This window comes from Nelumbo lutea, chromosome 1, assembly GCF_056320005.1.
Source record: "Nelumbo lutea isolate HS-2025 chromosome 1, American lotus-T2T, whole genome shotgun sequence".
NCBI classification, from domain to species: domain Eukaryota; kingdom Viridiplantae; phylum Streptophyta; class Magnoliopsida; order Proteales; family Nelumbonaceae; genus Nelumbo; species Nelumbo lutea.
Genome location: NC_142684.1, coordinates 66365351 through 66385666, shown reverse-complemented (window position 1 = coordinate 66385666; position 20316 = coordinate 66365351). Strand labels below are relative to the sequence as shown.

General features: G+C 38.4%; 1 protein-coding gene across 1 annotated transcript; it reads left to right on the top strand.

Annotated features, from left to right (window-relative positions):
• Nucleotides 1-6191: 6191 nt before the first annotated feature.
• Nucleotides 6192-16149, top strand: LOC148875027 (uncharacterized). Its single transcript, XM_088964676.1, has 6 exons — nucleotides 6192-7618; nucleotides 8391-8536; nucleotides 13973-14141; nucleotides 14735-14833; nucleotides 15491-15573; nucleotides 15689-16149. Exons 1-6 carry the CDS (start codon nucleotides 7151-7153, stop codon nucleotides 15819-15821), a joined length of 1098 nt encoding a protein of 365 aa, XP_088820802.1. The 5' UTR covers nucleotides 6192-7150; the 3' UTR covers nucleotides 15822-16149.
• The last annotated feature ends 4167 nt before the right edge of the window (nucleotides 16150-20316 follow it).

Below are 20316 nucleotides of genomic sequence, written 5' to 3'. Positions count from 1 at the left end.
AAAGGAGGATCCCTCTTTTTTGACACATGAGTTGCATTAAAATAGAAAATAATAAATATACATTTCATTTGAAAATATAATATTAGTAGAACAAAATCGAAGCATTGCTTCCCCAAATGGCTCAATGCACCAAAACCCAAACATTTATGTTTTTTGGTGTTTAATTGATAAACATCGAACCAAATAAATGCTCTAGTCTAAATAAATGGTAATGCCTATGTGGTGCTGATATGGCAGCGTTTTCTCGAAAAAAATGGCAATAGAACCAAATATCCTGTTAATCCACTCATTTGTGGTTTCAAATGTTATTAATAATTAATATACTATTAATTAATTAATAATTCTTTTATTGTTTATTATTTTATTATTGTTTAATCATTTTAATAATTATTCTATAAGTTAGTACATTTTTTATTCATTTCAAGTTATTTCACCTTTGGTATAGTAATTATTACCTATCATTTTATTGTCATTGGTAAAATTATCAATGGTCATTTTTTCAAACTTCAACATTTAGATTTTAAAACAACACTCTTCATTCAAATGTTACTGATGTAACCGTTTCTGGTCACGTACCAATTTTTTATTTTTTGGCTAAGTACATCGTCATTTGACCTGCTCCCAGGAGAGGATGGTAGAGCTCCCTGGTGGTGAACTGCCTGGGGGAGAGCTATGTCGAGCTCCCTGATGGCGAAATGCCCAGGGGAGAGCTATGCTGAGCTCCCCCTGGTGGTGAGCTACATTGGTGGACTCATCATTTGACCTGCTCCTAGGCGGCCTGTAACTCAAGATGGTGGAACTCCCTGGTGTAGCGTGACCCGACTGCCCTCTACATGAAGTGATCTCCTCTCCTTTGTAGGCGGCGGGAGCTGAGGGACCTGCGGGAACTCCATCTTTTCCTCCTCTTTGTAGGCAACGGGAGTTGAGGAACCTACGAGAACTCCATCTTTCCTCCTCTTTGTAGGCGGCAGGAGCTTGAGAAACCTGTGAGAACTCCATCTTTCCTCCTCTTTGTAGGCGGCGGGAGCTTGAGGAACCTTCCAGAACTGAACCAGGGGACCCGGGGGTATTTACCCAGCGGGGACTCTCCGATGCCTAAGTTAGCACTCTGATGGTAGAGGGCTTGAAGATGATATTAGAGGAATGAGAGAGCTAGAGAGCAGGGATTACCTCCATTTTTTCATTCTCTCCCCCTTGGCTTTGGGGGTCGGAGTCCTTATATAGCGGTGCCCAGTCACATCAGGCGTAACCGCCACTGCCCTAGCCATTACTGCCAGGACCGAGGTGGCAGGTATAGGTTACCGCTGCAGGGTACAGACTCGTCAGGCGTGCCATGCTTTTCAGAGACGGCAGGCACGCGGCCGCCTGGCAAGAGATGTGGGTGCTACCACCAGATCTGTTAGGTACGACTGTCAGGTAGGAGATCTTCCTACGATTTATCGAACTGCTCTTCTGTACTGAGCTACCCTGCAAGTGGTGAGCTGCCTATGGCGACGAGCTCCCTGGTGGCTACTTGGTGATGAGCTCTCTAGTAGTGAGCCACCTTGATGAGCTGCTGAGTGCGCTGCCTTGGTGGCAAGCTCCTTGGAGAGCTGCCTAGCTCCTTGGTGGCGAGCTCCTTGGTGAGCTCCTTGGAGAGCTGCCTAGCTCCTTGGTGGTGAGCTCCTTGGTGAGCTACCGAGCTCCTTGGCGAGCTCCTTGGAGAGTTGTCTAGCTCCTTGGTGACGAGCTCTTTGGAGAGTTGCCGAGCTCCTTGGTGAGCTCCTTGGAGAGCTGCCTAGCTCCTTGGTGAGCTCCTTTGTGAGCTGCCGAGCTCTTTGGCGAGCTCCTTGGAGAGCTGCCTAACTCCTTGGAGAGCTCCTTGGTGAGCTGTCGAGCTCCTTGGCGAGCTCCTCGGAGAGCTGCCGAGCTCCTTGGTGAGCTGCCGAGCTCCTTGACGAGCTCCTTGGAGAGCTGCCTAGCTCCTTGGTGAGCTCCTTCGTGAGCTGCCAAGCTCCTTGTCAAGCTCCTTGGAGAGCTGCCAAGCTCCTTAGCGAACTGCCTAGCTCCTTGGTGAGGTGGCGTGAGGTGCCAAGTGTCATAATTCCATTGGAGGGCCAAATCTGCCCTCATCAGTTACAAAAACCATAAAATCACAATTTTTACCTACTTTTTATTAGAGGATTTTTGTTTTTTAGAGGTTAGAGGTTAGTGCAACCAAACATCTTAGGCCTCATTATTGTTCTATGAGAATGTTTCTATTGTATTCCCGACGTACCCATGGAACAAGAATAGGTTTGGGAAGCAAAAAGTAAAAACCCATACGAAGTAGCCCAGATAGGAATAGAAACAAAGCTCCAAAATCATGATCCTAAGAAATGATGAATTTGTTTTCTTAGCAATGCAAAACGATAATGCGTTGTTCCCGTTCATTGGTTTTAAAATAGCAAACATGTGTTAAGAGGGGTATTTTAATAATTTTGCATCAAAATAGAAATTGGGACGACATTTTCATTTTCAAGCTTTATTCCTCTTCTTCGGTCGCGAATAATCTACTTGACTGATTTTTTTCCTATTGGTTTTCTTCCACCAATTTCGTTGAAAAGGCATCAAAAGTAAAAAATATTTTGGAGTTTGTTCTTTCTCCAACAATCTGCTGAGCAAGTAGCATTACTTTCACTTATTATTCTCTCTCATTTGGTTTGTAGGAATAGGGGTCTGAAATCAAAAATCGGATTGAGTTATTCCAATTCCAACTGTTTGGTTGGGTGGAACTGGAATCCCATTTCCATTCCTACTAGAATGGCATTCTCCATTTCCTTATCTCTCCCTTGGGAATGAAATCCCATTCCTTGTTTCCCCAGAACATGTATAGTAGTTTGGTATTATAAGCACTGTTAAAGACGACAATATCGTGACATGTGGTTGTCTACCATGCACGATGTGAACTATAGAAGTAGTGATTGAGAATATGATTTCAATGTTACAGTGAGTAGAAGCAATGACTAAGAATGTGATTCTAAATGTTGTTTCTACTTATGTAAAATAGAAAATTGTTCCTAAGGAATAGATTGTCAAATGCCTCAATTATTCCTCGAGAACCAGAAATAGAATTCCTATTCCAGCAATATGCAAGAACTAGGGGCGGCAACGAGCTGTTCAAGTTCGGCTTAGCTCGATTTGGTTTCAACTGAGTTTAAGCTTGAGTTCGAGCCCAATTTATTGGCTCGATTATGAAACAAGCTGAGCTCGAGCCTATTAGAGCTTGGCTCGTAAGGGGCTCACGAGCCAACTCAAATATATATATATATATATATATATATATATATAATAAAATTATAGAAAATAATATATAGAATTTTTAATTATTATAATTCTTATTTTTTTAAATATCAAATAAAAATTATTTTTATATATAATTTTTTATTTTTATAAAATAATTTTCCTCATATATATATATATATATATATATATATAATAAAATTATAGAAAATAATATATATAATTTTTAATTATTATAATTCTTATTTTTTTAAATATCAAATAAAAATTATTTTTATATATAATTTTTTATTTTTATAAAATAATTTTCTTCAAAATTGAGCTCAAGTAGAGACGAGCTCGAGTTCAAGATTCTAGCTCGAATCGAGCTCGAGCCTTATAGAACAGGCTCGAGTTGAGCTCGAACCTCGTACTATTCAGCTTGGCTCGGCTCGGCTCAATCCACCCCTAACAAGAACAATTACAAATAGGGCCTTAATAACCAAGAGCTTGAGTATATAGATGAGTGTTTCCTTTTGCTAAAAATATCCTAGATATGGCAAATGAGCTTTCCATCTTCTTTTCCTTTATAAATAAGCAAGTAAATTTAGTGGTACATCGCACGCATGTTGGCAAAGAAGTTTTCAACATCAAAGGTTCTTTGTACCCTCTTTCGTGTACTATATTTGTGATTTGGCAATCTTTGATCTACAAAACCTTTCATATATATATTTTTTATTCTTTTCTTTCTATAATTGTGTTTCTATGAGCCTTTCATTTATTTTAATGAATCATCTTTATTATCTTCAGAAAAATAAAAACACACAAAAAATGAAGTACAAACATTGGCAAAATCCTTCCCCCTCACAGTTGAAATAATTAATCGTGAGTCTAATTCCAATAAAATATAACTCCATCATTGCTTCAATATATATGAGTGTCCAAGTCAAGTTCAAAAAATTGTTATCTATTGGCCCATATCAGCCGATATGTATCGTATCGGGAGCACCCCAATACGCCCCTATAGAGGGTGTATCAGGGTTTTGATTGGTTCGGGGGTGGAGGAACCTTAAGCCGGCCCTCAAACCAGATTTGATAAAAAAAAAGTAAAAAAAAAAACAGTACAAATAATGCCCGATACACCCCTAGGCATATAGGGCATATTGATATTTAGAACCTTGGTCAAAGTATGGTACATTCATTAATATTTTTATACATTAAATCAGGATTTTAAACAATCACCTTAAAATGTTATATCATTTATTTAATTTTCATCAATTCACATTTCGAAGGACAAACTCACTATTAAAACATTGTTAAAATTAAGTATCAATTGTGACTTGCCATTTAATCATTAGTTTGCATTCACACACAATAAATTCACTATAAAAGGAATTTGGAATAGCTCAACGCAATGGTTGTTTGGTTGGCTATGGAACCAATGATAGGTTCCACAACATTGAGAAATTGATGGGCCCCATTGTGAAAGATGCAGACCCTATGTATTTTATTACTGGCATGAAACCTTATCATTGGTTCCACTATTTTCTTTTTCGAGTCACAGGTTACTGGTTTGGCCATCTAGGTTAGATTAGTCAGATCATGCCACATCAACACTTTACACATACATACATACATGCATGCATGCATGTATATAAACACATATTTTATTAATAAAAAATGTATAATTATGCTCTACATGTAATATATGAATTATATTATATTATATTTAATTTATGTTTTTAATTTTTATTTGTAAAAAAATATTAAAAATTGCAAATTAAGACCAAAATAAATTTTCTTTTCACGAAAATAATGGGGTATAGTACCTTGGGACACATAGGTCTTGAAAAAAAAGATCACAATTAGATATTGGAGTGCAAAGTTATGGCCTCCAAAAATTTACATACATATTTAATGTGCAACTTGTGACCTGGTCACTAGGTCAAATGGTTTAATATTCTAACAAAGTTACGATTTTCACCTAGTCAAATGGTTTGACCAATCTTCGGATTTTACTAAAAACATTGTATAAAAGATTCATTCTACATCTCCTACCCACAAACTATTCCCACATCCCTATCGTCACATGGGTTTTTTCTATCAAACCCTCGTGTGGCAACAAACATTTCCCTTGGTCAACCAAGTAGCCGAGAATGGAAACAAAGCACACAAGAGGTTGTTAGAGGGTCGTCACCCCAATACTTTATTACTAGACAATAAGGGGAAATGCTCACACCAAAGGGTGCCCCCAACATCCTAATCAGGCCCTATAAATAGGCGAAGCATACAATGACAAGGTGCCTCATAGGACAGCCCGTGCCGTGTTGGCTTGCAGGCCGGGCTGGGGCGTGCTTGCTACCTATGGGATGCTTTAGATGTCTAGCTTGGTATGGGCCCAGGCAAGCTCGAGCCAAGCCATGAGAGATATATTTAAAAAAAATTGAAAAATAATAAAAATTTAAAATAAATTAGCAAAGTAGACAAAAAAAATTGAAAAGTATCTTAAAATTTTAGTTTATTTGAATTTTGATGTATATTGTTTATATATGTGCAATAATAAAAATGAAATAGTATAACGGAATTATATATAGGTTGTGTTAGGACTGGGCTGGGTTGTGTCAACACCTGGCCAAAGGGCGGCACAACCCGCTCGATTATACTATGTCGTGCGGTGTCGGCCCATGAGCTTGGAAACCCAAGCCCAGCATGACACATCCCATCTTGTTGTTCCCGACACAGCCCACATGCTGCCATGCCAGGCCGGACCAAGATCATACGCGGGGTGATACGACCTTATTTACGACTCTAATAGGGACGTTGCCAATGTGATTCATTTTTAACCATGATTTTAAAAGGTGGCTGAGGTGAGGTGAGAGGCGCACACCTCAAGGTGAGGCGGCCAAATTTTACATGGCTTTGATAGCCTCAGTCTCAACTCATGGGGTGTAAGTCTCAATTTTAGTGAGGCGTAGGCCTTTAACCTTTCATCTCAATTTACATGAGGCGGTAGCCTCAAGTTAAAAGGGTTTTGGGTGGGGAAAACTCGATTTCATGATGGGTAATTTTGGAAAAAATTATAAGAAAAAATGAAAACCCTAAAAATGTTGGTTTCCATCGACCAAAACTGCTATTCCCCCTTTTTTGTTAAGCCCAACTCAAGATTTCAAGAAGATTTCTTAGTTCTCACAGACCAAACTCAAGATTCAAGATTAAGAATATTGGAGGGAGAAAGACAAATCGAATTGTGCATACAGAAATATAAGTCCTCCTCATCCTCCTCCTCATTTTTCTTGTTCTTCTTGAATTGCACGTACTACGTAGTGCATACAGGTCCTCCACCGCTGCCTTCTCCTCCTTCTCCTGTATAAATCCAGATTCAATATGAAAATGCATTTCAATATTTCCTAAACTGAAATGCAAATCAGAAATATATTGAATTTGGATCAATATTAATTTGTTATTTACTTATTTATTTCAATGAACGTGATAAATGCCGTGATGATACATGTTGCATCATGATATTGTTATTTATTAATTTGATTACAAATTTGTTATTCTCAATTTAAATGTTTCCTTTTTTTTTTTTTTTGTTAATTTATCCTTGTATTACTTTTTATACAAAATATGGCATGTTCAACTTCATTTGAACAATCAACAATTATTGAAACCATACATTAAGCCACAAATAATTGTTTAAACTTTCAATTATTTATTTTTTCACAATTTTAAACTTGAGGCTTACGCCTCATATCACCTAGAACCTTACGCCTGACCTCTTTAACACCCAACCGCCTCGCCTCCGCTTTAGCCTTTTAAAACCTTGATATTAACTGCCCCCCACTTCCAACGCTTCCGAATTCAGCCGCGAAGGTGAATTTCCACCACCGGTATTATAAATACAAAGCCCATGGCTTCCTGGATTATCAGCACTCAGACCTCATGCACCTCCTTTCACTTCTCGCCAAAAATGTTACCCAATACAAACCTCGTTTCCTGCAATTTCTCGTCATCGCTCCCTTCCCTCGCACCCAAAACACAAACTATTGGAGTTTTATTTCAATCCCATCGCAAAAATTCTGGTCCTGGTATTTCGTTTCTTAAAACCCTAAACACCAAAATATATCTTAAGCCCTTCTGCAATGTTTCACTTGGGCTATCCCTGTTCAGGAAAAAGGGTTTCGTTCATATTTGTCGGAGTTCCTCCAACACTCAGAGTTCAAAAGACATAGTCTTGAGTGAAGGGGCTTCTGGAGAAACAAGGCTTGGTAATGGAAATGGTGGGAATGGAAGGGACTGGACGACTTCTATTCTGCTCTTCGGCTTTTGGATTGGCCTCATGTACTATGTTTTCATGCTCACCCCAAATCAAACTCCGGTACTATATCTTTACTGTGTAATTTTCATTGAGTTGCATTGGAAGGATACTGTTAGTTATATTCTGCAACTGAGACACTATCACTCATACAAATGATTCCCGGACGGCCATTAGCTATGAGAAGTTCCAGTTAGTTTGAGAAGCATTTTTGCAACTTTTGTGTTGTCTGTTGATGGGAAACAAATCATACAACTGACTGTATCTTTTAATCACGGTGGCAGAAACTAGCTTATGCTTTTCTTGGTTGCTTATGGTTCTAAATAGCCATTTCTGGACCTTAGAATTAGAAGCATTTGTATAATTGGGACTTTTTACTTTCTAATCTTCAAATTTGAGATGCATGCTGGTCCAATTGGGGTTTCTATCTCAAAGCGGGCTGGATTGTATAATTATAAATATTGATCCCTGGGGGGGGGGGGGAGAGAAGAACCTTTCCACATTGTCTAAGAAATACGATGCTCCAAACGGAAATTAAAATGTGCAAATATCTACAAGACAGGTTAACTTGACATGATGTACATGGGTATCCCATTAATGAACTGTATATGCTGTGAGTCTTGACCCCATATAGTTGGGATAAAGCTTTATTGAGTTACCACATGCTGTAAGACTATCCTATAGATGATCCTAAAAGGGTCATTGCCCAATGTATGTGTTGTCTATCCAGGTTCTTGAAAGAAGTGGGTTATGCTTCTAATACAAAGTCTTAATTTGCTTTGTTTAATTTTTATATTTAGCTTGACATGTTCTAACTTATGGACTTGTTTTTCAGTCAAGAGATATGTACTTCTTAAAAAAGCTTCTGTACTTGAAGGGAGATGATGGCTTTAAAATGAATGAAGTTCTGGTATCTCTATGGAATATCATGGGTTTGTGGCCTTTGGTGTATACCATGCTTCTTGTTCCAAGTGGCAGAAGGTAGGTGCAAATTTTCATACTTAGTACCATTCATATTTCGTTATTCCACCCACACATGATTTCTTGTTTCCTCCTAGAATTATTTGCGAATAATTTGCAAATCTGGCAAGTTTTCAAATATCCTAGGGATGCAACTTGGGTGGGCTCCATGGCTTTTAAAACCAAACCGGTCAGGGGGTCCGATTACCGGTTCGAACGGTCGGCCCATTCTGACAAAAAAATAAAAAAATTTTAAAAATTGAAAAACGGTCAAAACCATTCGAACGGTTAACCGCCCAGTTCAGCGGTTTGCTGACCAAAATCAACGGTTTTGGGGAAAAAAGCGGTTTTGGGGAAAACGGAACTTTTTCCGGTCCGATCGTCCGGTCCGGTCCGGTTTTGAAAACCATGGTGGGCTCAGGTACCCCCAATTTGCACCCATAAAAAATCCATTAATTCTGCAACCTTTCAAAAGTTTGGCAAAAAATTCGTGAACCATTTGGAAAAATGAATAATTCATCTGGTAAAAGACTTGGTCTAAAAACATATGGGTTATTTTGTTGTATTATATATTATTTACATCGTTTAGATTATTGTTGTTAGATTTGTACTAGACTAGACCACTAGACCACCCGACCACCAGAATTGGGAACTGACAGCCAAAATGTTTTTTTTTTTTTAGTTGCCTAATTCTTAGAAATGCTAATTTGGTCAAACTTGTTAAACAACATAAAATAGCTCCGATACCATGTCAACCAACACAAAATAGAATAACAACTCAAGGAGGAAACAAGAAGAAGAAATAGAGAAAAACGAAGGTTTAATGTGGTTTGGCTTGGTGGCCTACATCCATGGGAGGAGAGGAAACATATCCACTATGATAACAAGAGATACAACTCTCTCGCTCTCTCTCTCTTAATCTCTTCCTCACTCACTCATCCTCACTCCCTAATCTCACACAACTACTTGCTTAAATAAGCAAAAGACTGAATTACATCAGAATTACACATGAGCCCCTTTTTCTAACCTAAATACATATAGGTCTCCATAACTTATCAATATTACAAATACAACCAGATACAGTATATCTCTCAACACACCCCTTGAAACTCAAGGTGGGAAAACCAGCTTGAATTTGCAACTAAGGATGTTGAAATGGCTTCCATGGAAATAGGTTTACTATTGAAGCAGCAACCATGAACCTTGAGATATTGAAGAGACCTCTGAAGCAATAGTTCACGATTCGCCAAGGGAGATTCACATGTTCACCAACAGAGTTATCACCACACTACAAACCATTACCAACTTACAAACATTCACAACTTGAGGCATCACAACCACTTTTCCAAGTCACAAAACACGACCAACTCACAAACAACCACAACTTGAGGAATCAAAGCCTCTTTTCCAACTCACAAAACCACTACCAACAAACAACCACAACTTGAGGCATCAAAGCCCCTTTTTCCAACTCACTAAACCACTTCCAACAAACAACCAGAACTTGAGGCATCACAGCCAACTCACAAAATCACAAACAACCACAATTTGAGGCTTCAAAGCCCCTTTTCCAACTCACCAACCCACAAACAACCATAACTTGAGGCATCAAAACCCCTTTTCCAACCAACCACCAAACAACCACAACTTGAGGCACCAAACACCTTTTTCAATTCACAAAACCATCATCAACTCATGAACAGGCATCACAACCTCTTTTCCAACTCACCAACTCACAAGCAACCACAACTTAAGGCATCAAAGCCCCTTTTTCCTACTCACAAACTCACAAACAACCACAACTTAAGGCATCAAAACCTTTTTTTTTCCAACTCACAAAACCACCACCAACTCACCAACAACTGCAACCTGAGGCTAGTAGTCGATTACTACACGAAGTGATTTCGTAGTAGTCGACTACTACCTCAACTGAACATGAACATGAACTAGCAGCAATTGGAACACCTTCACATTTCACAAAATCATTTATCACACCACTATTAAACACTTCACAACAACTAGAACACCTTTATAGCAACCGGAATACCTTTACAACAATCGGAACACCTTCACACCAACCGGAACACCTTCACAACAACTGGAACACCCATTCTGATACCATGTTAAATAGCATAAAATATCTCTGATACCATGCATAGTTTTCAAGGTGCCAAGGCGAGGCTAGGCGACTGGGGGGCGCCTTGTCGCCTAGTCGCTTAGGCAGGTGCCTAGGCAATGGATTTTTTATGTTAAAAACATAGATCCTAGGGTAGTTCCTTAGGTACCATAACCATATTTCTTTAATAATTATTCATGATTTTCATAAAAAAGTGTAAATTTCATATTAAAGTATAGAAAATCAACTTATTCATGAGAAGAAAAGGAAGAAGGAAAATAAAATTTAAAAATACAGGTCTGAACCCTTATTTTTGTTATAGGAAAAGATGAAAATAAAAAGTATTGGTAGAAGAAGAAGAAGAAGATGAAGAAGAAGAATATATGGAAGAGGAAAATGTGCTGATTAGATAAAATTTTAAATTCTTCCTTACTTATTGGTTCAGGTTTTTAAGTCTTTGAGGGTTCAATACAGCATTTAGCAATATTTGTGTTGATTAAGCCCTAACAAATAAGAAAATAATATAAAGAAATTATTATATAAACACACAAAATGATTATTTTAGTTTAATAATGTCTATTTTATAATTATAATCTCAAAAAAGAATGAATAAAAAAGTATTTTATAGTAGGAAGTATAAAACTGCTTGGCGATTAGGCGAGCCGAGCCTCAAAGGGCGCCTTGTCACTTAGGCGTCACCTTGACAACTATGATACCATGTCAACCAACATAAAATAGAATAACAACTCAAGGAGGAAACAAGAAGAAAAAATAGAGAAACACCCAGGTTTAACGTGGTTTGGCTTGGTAGCTACATCCACGGGAGGAGAGGAAACATATCCACTATGAGAACAAGAGATACAACACTGTCTCTCTCTCACACACACACTCTCTCTCTCTTCCTCACTCCCAAATCTCACACAACCACTTGCGCAAAAGACTGAAATACATTAGAATTACACATAAGCCCCTTTTTCTAACATAAATACATATAGGTCTCCATAACTAATCAATATTACAAATACAACCAAATACAATATATCTCTCAACAAAACTTAACCCGTGTACATGTGTTAATATGTGCTATACCTTCTAATATTTAAAGCTTACTTTAATTTAAAACAAATTCTCAATTTTCATCTTTTACTTTTTCAGATTTTTACTTCCAATGGTCAAATAGAACTGTTAAATCCATGACCCAGTCAGCAAAATGGTTCTCTGTTTGGTCTGAGTCTGGCAACACTGATTTAGATATTTATATATACACATAAATTTAGTAAAAATAAAATAAATTACCTATAAAAAGGTGATTTTTTCATCCCAAGGTTTTAAAATTAAAACATATTATACATGAAAAACATGTTTTACCTTTTATTATGCACTTAGTTTTTCTGACTGAATCTTTTATGCTTCACAACAAATTAAACTCCAACTTTTGTGGCACCACATTTTTGCCATATGTGAAAATGCTAAAGATGCTCTGAGTTGTGCTATTGTGAATGAGAGCACATAAAGGTATTGCCACCTCTAAATCAGGTGAACCTGGCTATGAAACTCTAAGGCTCCGTTTGGTTTGTGGGAAGATTTGGGTGGGATGGGATGGGATAGGAAAGTGTAAAAATTTAAATTTCCATTGTTTGGTTTTATATATGGGAAAATAATGGGAAAAGCACTGTGACGAGCTACTTCTTCGCCGGATTCATGTAAGGTGAAGAAGAGAGCTCCATGATTGCAGTGGTGATCAGAGAGAGAGAGGGAAAATGAGGGAATCAGAAACAATGGATGATCGGAGAAACTAGTCAAAACCAGTGAAACGGTTACCGGAGACGGTAGGGATGATGGAGTATAGCCGCTGTGGGGTGCTCTGTTTCACCAAGAGGAAGACGAACAGTAGTTCACCAGTGGAAAGCGAAGGTGATGAACAGTGCCGCTGGTCACCAATGGAAAGCGAACAGTGCCTCTGGAGACAGTAGTTTGCCGGCGGAAAGCGAAGACGATGAACGGAGAGGTACTAGAGGGTGATCCTGGTCACCGCCGCTGGTATATCCTGTTTTCGTTGTCGAGAAGACGACGAACAGTGCTTTTCTTGGGTGAAAAACAAAGACGGAAGAAGAAGAAAGAGAAGAAGAGAGGAGAGAGGGAGGAAGGGAGTGACTGAGAGGGGGTTCCGCCACCACTGCTTTGCTTCTGGGTTCGAACGGGGAAGGGGAGGTAGCAGATCACCGCTGCCCCTCACACTGGTTTTCTTGCCACCGCCACCACCTCTGCCCCTCGCACAGATCTCCGATGGTAACGGGGAAGGCACTGGTTCTCTCCCTCCTCTGTTCGGTGTCGCTGGTTCTTGTAACAGTGGTTTCTCAAATTTTTCCACCGGGGTCACACGGTTTTGGTGCGACCCCAAATCTACGACTTTGGGATCTGACATCCCACATTTTTCTCATCCCATCCCTCTATTTCCCTCAAAACAAATGAGAGAAAAGGAATATTTTTGGAATATTCCCTTTTTCTCATCCCCATCCCACAAACCAAATGGAGCCTAAAAGCATGGATAGTAAGGACCATCCAATTCAGTAGACATTTTCTCTAGGGAATCTCTAGTGTGGCAAATCAAAGCCTTAGTCCTGCTATAGCTCAGCACCCCCATCAAGGCCACCACAAGTATAGCAGTAATCCAATATGTTGTCCTCTACGCCCATCTATAGTGGCCCTGATCGTTTTTTGTGTTTGATGTTTTTGATCAGGAATGAGAGAATCAGATTATACTTCGAAGAAGACAGTATTGCTTTATTAAACAGAACTGTCTGTGCAAATATCTTATAGTAATGGAGCAAACATTCTGCTGAATGAAAATTTTCTTTTTCCTTGAGAATAAGTGTTTAATTATCAGTAACATCTCCATGTCAGTATATTTGATAGTTTCAGCTTGTCCTTTAGTGGGAAATTCAATGTGTATTTAGTATTATTTTTTTTTTCACATTTGATCAGTACATGTTCTCTTACAATAAACCATAGTTTAGAGCCATTAAAGCTTTGGATTGGATCAAATTGATCTCCTCAGTGAAATTCCATCTAGAGGGTAATCATCTGATTTGAGCATATTCTTCAAAGCCATTTCCCACATGATTTTGCATTGTTAAATGTATGTGCAAGACTGTATTTGTAGTGCAGATGATGGATCAATCTTTAGGTAAAAAATCTGCTCTATGAGAACTTATATCAACTCTCTTCATCTGTGCCATTCAACAAACATAAGCATGGGGACAATTAACTGTCATGTTTCCTCTTCCAAATATTCCTTTTATTCTACAAGGTCTAATATATTGATATTTTTGAATGTGCAGCACAAAAAGCAAAATTCCAATCTGGCCATTCCTGGTGTTTTCAATCTTTGGGGGTGCATATGCTCTTCTTCCATATTTTGTTCTTTGGAGACCACCACCACCTCCTGTTGAAGAAGCTGAGCTAGGAAGATGGCCTCTAAACTTTCTGGAATCAAAAATAACTTCTTTGGTATGAGTTTGTTTACATTTTCAAATCTATTACTTTGCATGTTCAAAACATGTTAAAATGTTTGAACTAGTCCAGATAAATTTGAAGGATGAATATGCCAATTAGCTCATTTGGTATGCTCTTGGGGATTCAAAGACCTGGCCTTGGATTGGATCTAACTCTTGGTTTTCTAGCATTGACTGGTAACCACTAATGCTCTATTCTAAAAAGAGAAGGGGGAAAAAGAAAAAAGTATCCAAGGAATATCTTGTAATAGTGCACCTGGTGCGTCAAGGATTATGATCAAATAAAAAACATAGTGCGCCTGGTTCATCAAGGTGTATGGTCATGTTGTTTTTGAGTCCTGTTAATATGGGATCTATTGAGCATTTGGTCCCTACCTTTGGATGTGACCCAGATTTACTGCTAAGCTGTAGGTATATTGTCCTTGGTGCATACTAGTGCAGTGCATAGCACTAACTCGGATCTTCCAAATTTGTATATAGTAGCAAATGGGAATTGGATCAATCACTTCTGTTTTACATTTTACCCTTACGTATTTATGCAGTTCAAATTATGTTGTCTTTAATTAAAGTAACTCCTTTGCAAATCAGATATTGTTTTCTGCAGGTCTAGGTTTAATCGCGTATGCAGGCCTAGCCAGTGGTGATGTATGGAAGGAGTTCTACCAGTACCTCAGAGAAAGCAAACTTGTAAGTCTCATCAATAATGGAAGTGAATTTTCATGGAGATATAAACCTGGCCATTTTTATTGATATGCTTTTTATATTCAATAGGGAAAATTTTTTTCCTAAGAAATACTTCCTGGTTGGACCCGTCAAATGTTGGGTTTTGACTTTTGAGCACTCTAAATGTGCAACACAGTTGACAGCAGAATCCGGCTTTGCTCCCTCACAGCAACCTTACCACACTTGCAGCCGCATATGGGGAACATCTCCTGTACTTGTATGTTATCATTCATGGGAAGATATTCCCTATGCATGGCTGCAACATACAGTGAGGTTGGTGCAAGGAGCGCTCTATGACAAGCAAATCTGAATTCTTAACAGCACACTCAGGTGACGTTGAACTGGTGGTTTGGAGCCTGAGAATGTCCTGATACATACACTTCATTTTTAACAGAACAAAAAGATTTTTTTTTTTTTTTCTGGTGGATTCATTTTGCCTCTGGAACTCACAGGACAATTAAGTCAGGATGGTGCTTGGAACTGGAAAATTCCCGATTACCTATTCATTACTTTTGATTTCAAAATTTTCTTTGTAACCCCTTGTCAAATATGAAAGCTTATTTCATTTTAAGCCCTTGTTGATTTTACTGGTATGTTTACCCACTTTCATCTGCATTACAGGTCCATGTCACCTGCCTTGATTTTACACTGCTATCAACGTTCGCTCCTTTCTGGGTTTACAACGATATGACTGCTCGTAAATGGTGAGGGATTAGAGCCATTCACCCCTTAAATTAATTTGAGTGACCTCGGCATGAAGTGCTCTCTTTCCCTCCTCTCTGAAGTTTTTAACAAACAGCTGAATCTGGCTCTTTGCAGGACTGACAAAGGTTCTTGGATTCTTCCCTTAGCACTAGTTCCATTCCTGGGTCCCGCTTTGTATCTTATATTGCGACCGTCACTTTCAGCAACACCTGTGTCTCTCAGCTCAGCCACAATAGAACGAGACTGATGCTAGATCGAGAGAGAGAGAGAGAGAGAGAGAGCTTCAAATATGCAAAGTTTGGCAAGGTGCCAACTGGTTAGTTGGTGATGTCTTTGGCTGGTTGTAGTGGAAGGATGAATACAGATTTAGCAACACCGCCAACACGATGGGCTAAAACATTGAAGTGTATTCTAATCAAGGTTTTTAAAACCGACCTGGAGAACGAACTGGTCAGGGGTGGGTTTTTGGGTCAAATGGTTTGATCGTTCGACCCCACGAATCACCCCAATGATATACAGTAAATCCTTCGGGAGGTTAGCACCTCCAAGATAAATAGAGACGCTTGGATGAGAAAGAGCCTACTTCACCGGGATGATAGCTCTTCTTCTAAAATCCTCCTCAAATTCCACGGGATGATAACTTTCCCCTCAAGGCGAAAGATGGCAAGAAGCGAATCTCCTTGGATTAATATTGGGTGGTTTTTGTAATTGAAAGCTAAATTGTGGGTGGGCCTCCCACGCAGTCCAGCTTCTGCCAAGTTTATAAAAGTAATATCAATATAGAAAGCTTTGATCTCTAGGATTCTTCCTAAAGAATTTGTAACTAAAGGCACTATTAATCATTCAAGAGGCATTAAAGTTAAATTTTATAGCATCTCCACGAGGACATCTCTAAAAAAAGGTAATAGGCTTCCAAATCTTTTTACCAATATTATCTCCCTCTTGGTTAGGGATACTTTGGCTCTCAAGAAACAAACTTAGAGCATGCTCCAAAATAACTTTTGTTGTTAAAGGTCTTATCATTCCTGTTTTTCCAAATAAGCCAGACAATAATAGCACTTTCTTTTTCCTTTGATCAATTACTGTTATCACCCTCCTCTAAGGTCTCCCACCACAAATTAACACTGACGCTGTCATCAATTGGACCTCCGCTGCCAGCCACACTTTTGGCTAAAGGACAGGTCCTAAATATGTGATCCACGTCCTCTCCTCCTCTGGCCACCAGATTTTTTCTTTTTTCTTTTGGAGTCTTTCATTTAATAGAAAGAAAAACAAAAGTTTTAATTTTGGGTAGCTAAGAACGCTTCATTGTAAGCAGATTTCAAAGTATATGACCCTTTTGGATCCAATCTCCACGCTAATTTATCCTTTGTATCATCCAAGGGAATAATAATAGTTTTAATTTTATACCAACAGGATAAAGGAACTAATGATTGGATGGGTTTCCTCACGCCAAACTTAATAGTTTCACTATTCGGGTTTGTCCTTAGATCCATTTCGCTAAGAGGGAGGTTATCAAACCACTTATCCTTCCAAAAATCGATAAAAGCCCCATCTCCAATTGTCCAATCAAGCCCTCTCTTAAGAAGATATCTTAGGCCACGCCAAGCCCATGACATACCTTTCCTCTCCTTAGCACTTCAAAAGTCTCCCTTTTTTAACTACTTACTTTGGCTACATATCTTCTTAATTTGGCTACCCGAACCCAAAGATTTTGACTTTGAATAAAAAATTTCCACCCTAGTTTGGCTAAGTTTGCATCATTTACCCAATTCAGATTTTTAATTTCTAATCCTCCCCATCTCTTGGGAGCACAAACCTTGGTCCAACCCATTAGGCTAAAGGGCTTATTCTCATTTTTGTTAGCCCAAATGAAGGATCTATTTCTTTTATTTAGGCTTAGTTTGGAAGGAGTACAAATACAAATATGTAGAGTGCAAATAAATACAAAATACAGGGTTTTACACTGTACATATTTGTGTTTGTACTCCTTCCAAATTGAGCCTTATTTCCTCAATAATATTTTTTGGAACTTTGAAAGAGATCTTAATAAACTGCGGGATCATGTTTGAAACTGAATTTACAAGGGTTACCTTTCCCACAAAAGATAGAATTTTTCTCATATAGTTAGCTAATTTACTAACTACTCTATCTTTCATATCATTAAAAGTGGCTTTTGTAACTTTCCCATCAATCAGAGAAGCTCCTAAATATATATTAGATTTGGTCTCAATAGGAATCCTTAACATTATTGCCACCATTCTCTGAAATCTCTGGGGAATATTTTTGGAAAATCTGATAGGCGATTTGGAAAAATTTATCAATTGACCAGAAGCTCCAACAAATTTACTAAGAACTTCCTTAATCTTCACACATGTTGGAATAGAAGCTTTAGCAAATATCAAGAAATCATCAACAAATTGGAGAAGAGGGATTCTAGGGCCCCTAGTTGGTTCTCAAGGTCCTCTATTTCTTTCTCAAGATTCTTAGCAAGTGCCTCAGCACATAGCACAAAGATGTAGGGGGAGAGAGGGTCCCCTTGTCTAATTCCCCTAGTAGAAAAGATTGCTCTAGTAGGGGAGTCACGAATTTTATAGGAGATTGTCCTTATGAAAGTCATCATCCACCTTACCCACTTGTCATGAAAGCCATGTTTACGGAGAAATTTCTCAACAAAATCCCATTCCAGATGATCATATGCTTTCTTCATATCTATCTTTCATATCTTAATGCCTGCATTGCCTTTCTTTCTCCCCATGGATTGAATCGTCTCATGGGAAATGAGGATACAATCATTAATCTGTCTATTAGGAAAGAAGGCACTTTGGTATTGGGAAATTATCTTTATCCAAAATAGGCTTTAATCTGTTAGCTAAGATATTTTATATGATTCTGTACCCCACATTACATAGGTTTTAAGGTATTTCGGTTATTGGTTTTTAACTAAGAACATCCCAATTGGTTTGGAGTCCACTCCATGGTTAAAATCTAATGGAATCGCCACCCATCAAAGCAAGAAGCATGGGAGTGATGGGCTTCCCATGCTCAAGAAAGCAAAAACAAGACTCATGTGCCCAACTCAAGACTTTTCTAGGTACTTTAAGGGGAAGAGGGAAGGTGTTGGGAACCCCTCTCCCATAATTAAGATGTAGTGCCAATTCCCCTAGAAATAAAGCAAAAGGAAAAGAAAAAAAAAAGATAAAACAATCAAAGACTTTTAGTCACTCTATGTTGAAATTTTCTTACATCAAAAGAATGATGAACACGTTTAATGTTCCAATCACCTAAAGCCATTTCAAAAAGTTTTGGAGTAAATAAAGGTTGATGTCTCCTCTCCCTCTCATTTTTTATCCAAGAACACTTCTACAAGGGCAAACCCTTTTGAAAATTCTAGGATTGAAGAAAGGTGGTTGAGAGATCTCCTCTCAATCCCTTTTTATCCAGTCTTAGACTTTCTACTAGTGAGCAAAGTGAAATGGATTATTCAAAGAGCTCATTACTCTCATGAGAAAACTTCACGATAGTGACTTCACAAGAAAGATAAAGAAATAAACATATTCATAGAGAGAAACATACTAAACTAAAACTAAAATCAAACACAATCCTCCACTTACCTATGCAACTAGGACATGCTGAAAAGAAGGTAAAAGAAACTAAATTGGCCTAGCATGATTCTAACACCTAGACAAGTGATTCCAACTTATATGTTAAACAATTTCAGCATGATATTGATCGAAATTAGATTAAAAAAATACTAACGAAGACATATAATATTCATTTGATTCTTCTAGTGAGCTATTCCAACATATTTCCTACACATAATTATAATGAAATCAATTTAAAAATAAGACATACACCATCCAACAATGAGATAATTCAATGCGGCAAAATAAAAGACTACCTAGAAGATTAATGAGATTCAAGGAAATAAAAGTACTAAATAAAAAAAGGATAAGGTGAGTAACTCACCTCATTGTGGCCTTTGAGAAAATGTGTTGATGGTAATGACAAAAATTGTTGGAGAAGATGGGACTAAAATGTTCTTAGTCTTCTTTGAGTGATGCCTTGATTGAATCAACTAGGTGAGGGAGCTGGCTCAAATTACCCTTGCTTCTTCCCTATCCAAGGTTCAAAATATCGATATGCCTGATGCGCCCTGGTGGCATATTGGGCAGTATCGCTAGTTTTCTTTTTTACTTTTTTAGTTTTCTTTCTCAAATTTGGTTCAAAGGGGCCGGTTTAAGTTCCCTATCTTCCTCTTCATTTTCTTCCTTGGATTGATTCGACCCTAGGGTTCTTGGGCCAGATTTCTTCCTCCTTCCCTTTTCTTCTTCTTCTTCTTCTTCTTCTTCTTCTTCTTCTTCCTTGGCCAAACTCTACCAATGCTTGTCCAAGGCTGCTTTCTCTTTTTTAGGGTTGAGGTTAATTGGATCAAATGAACGGAGGGATGAAGAGACATGGTGGAGGGTGTTTGGTTATGGAGATGGAAGAATAAGTTGGAGAGGGTTGCTGGTTTAGTGGTGATTGAGGGTGAGAGTAGAGAAGGGAGGAGATGAGAGAAGGGTTCAGTTGGGTGTTGGGGAGATGAGTTCGGTGAGAGAGAGAAAAAGGATTTACCTTGGCCCAAAAAAATGTGAAGGAGCTTGCTCCTTTTTCTTCTTCTTTTCTCCTTCTTCCTTCTTCTCTTCTAACTGAATTCTTGCTATCCGAATGGAGTGGAGTGTGGAGGGAGAATGGTGGAA

What these genes read in the sequence shown, in the direction of transcription:
- LOC148875027 (XM_088964676.1), top strand. Translation starts at nt 7,151, where the DNA reads ATGGCTTCCTGGATTATCAGCACTCAGACCTCATGCACCTCCTTTCAC. An exon ending in ACCTCAGAGAAAGCAAACTT is followed by an intron (nt 14,834 to 15,490) that starts GTAAGTCTCATC and finishes TCTGCATTACAG; the next exon opens with GTCCATGTCACCTGCCTTGA. An exon ending in GATATGACTGCTCGTAAATG is followed by an intron (nt 15,574 to 15,688) that starts GTGAGGGATTAG and finishes GGCTCTTTGCAG; the next exon opens with GACTGACAAAGGTTCTTGGA.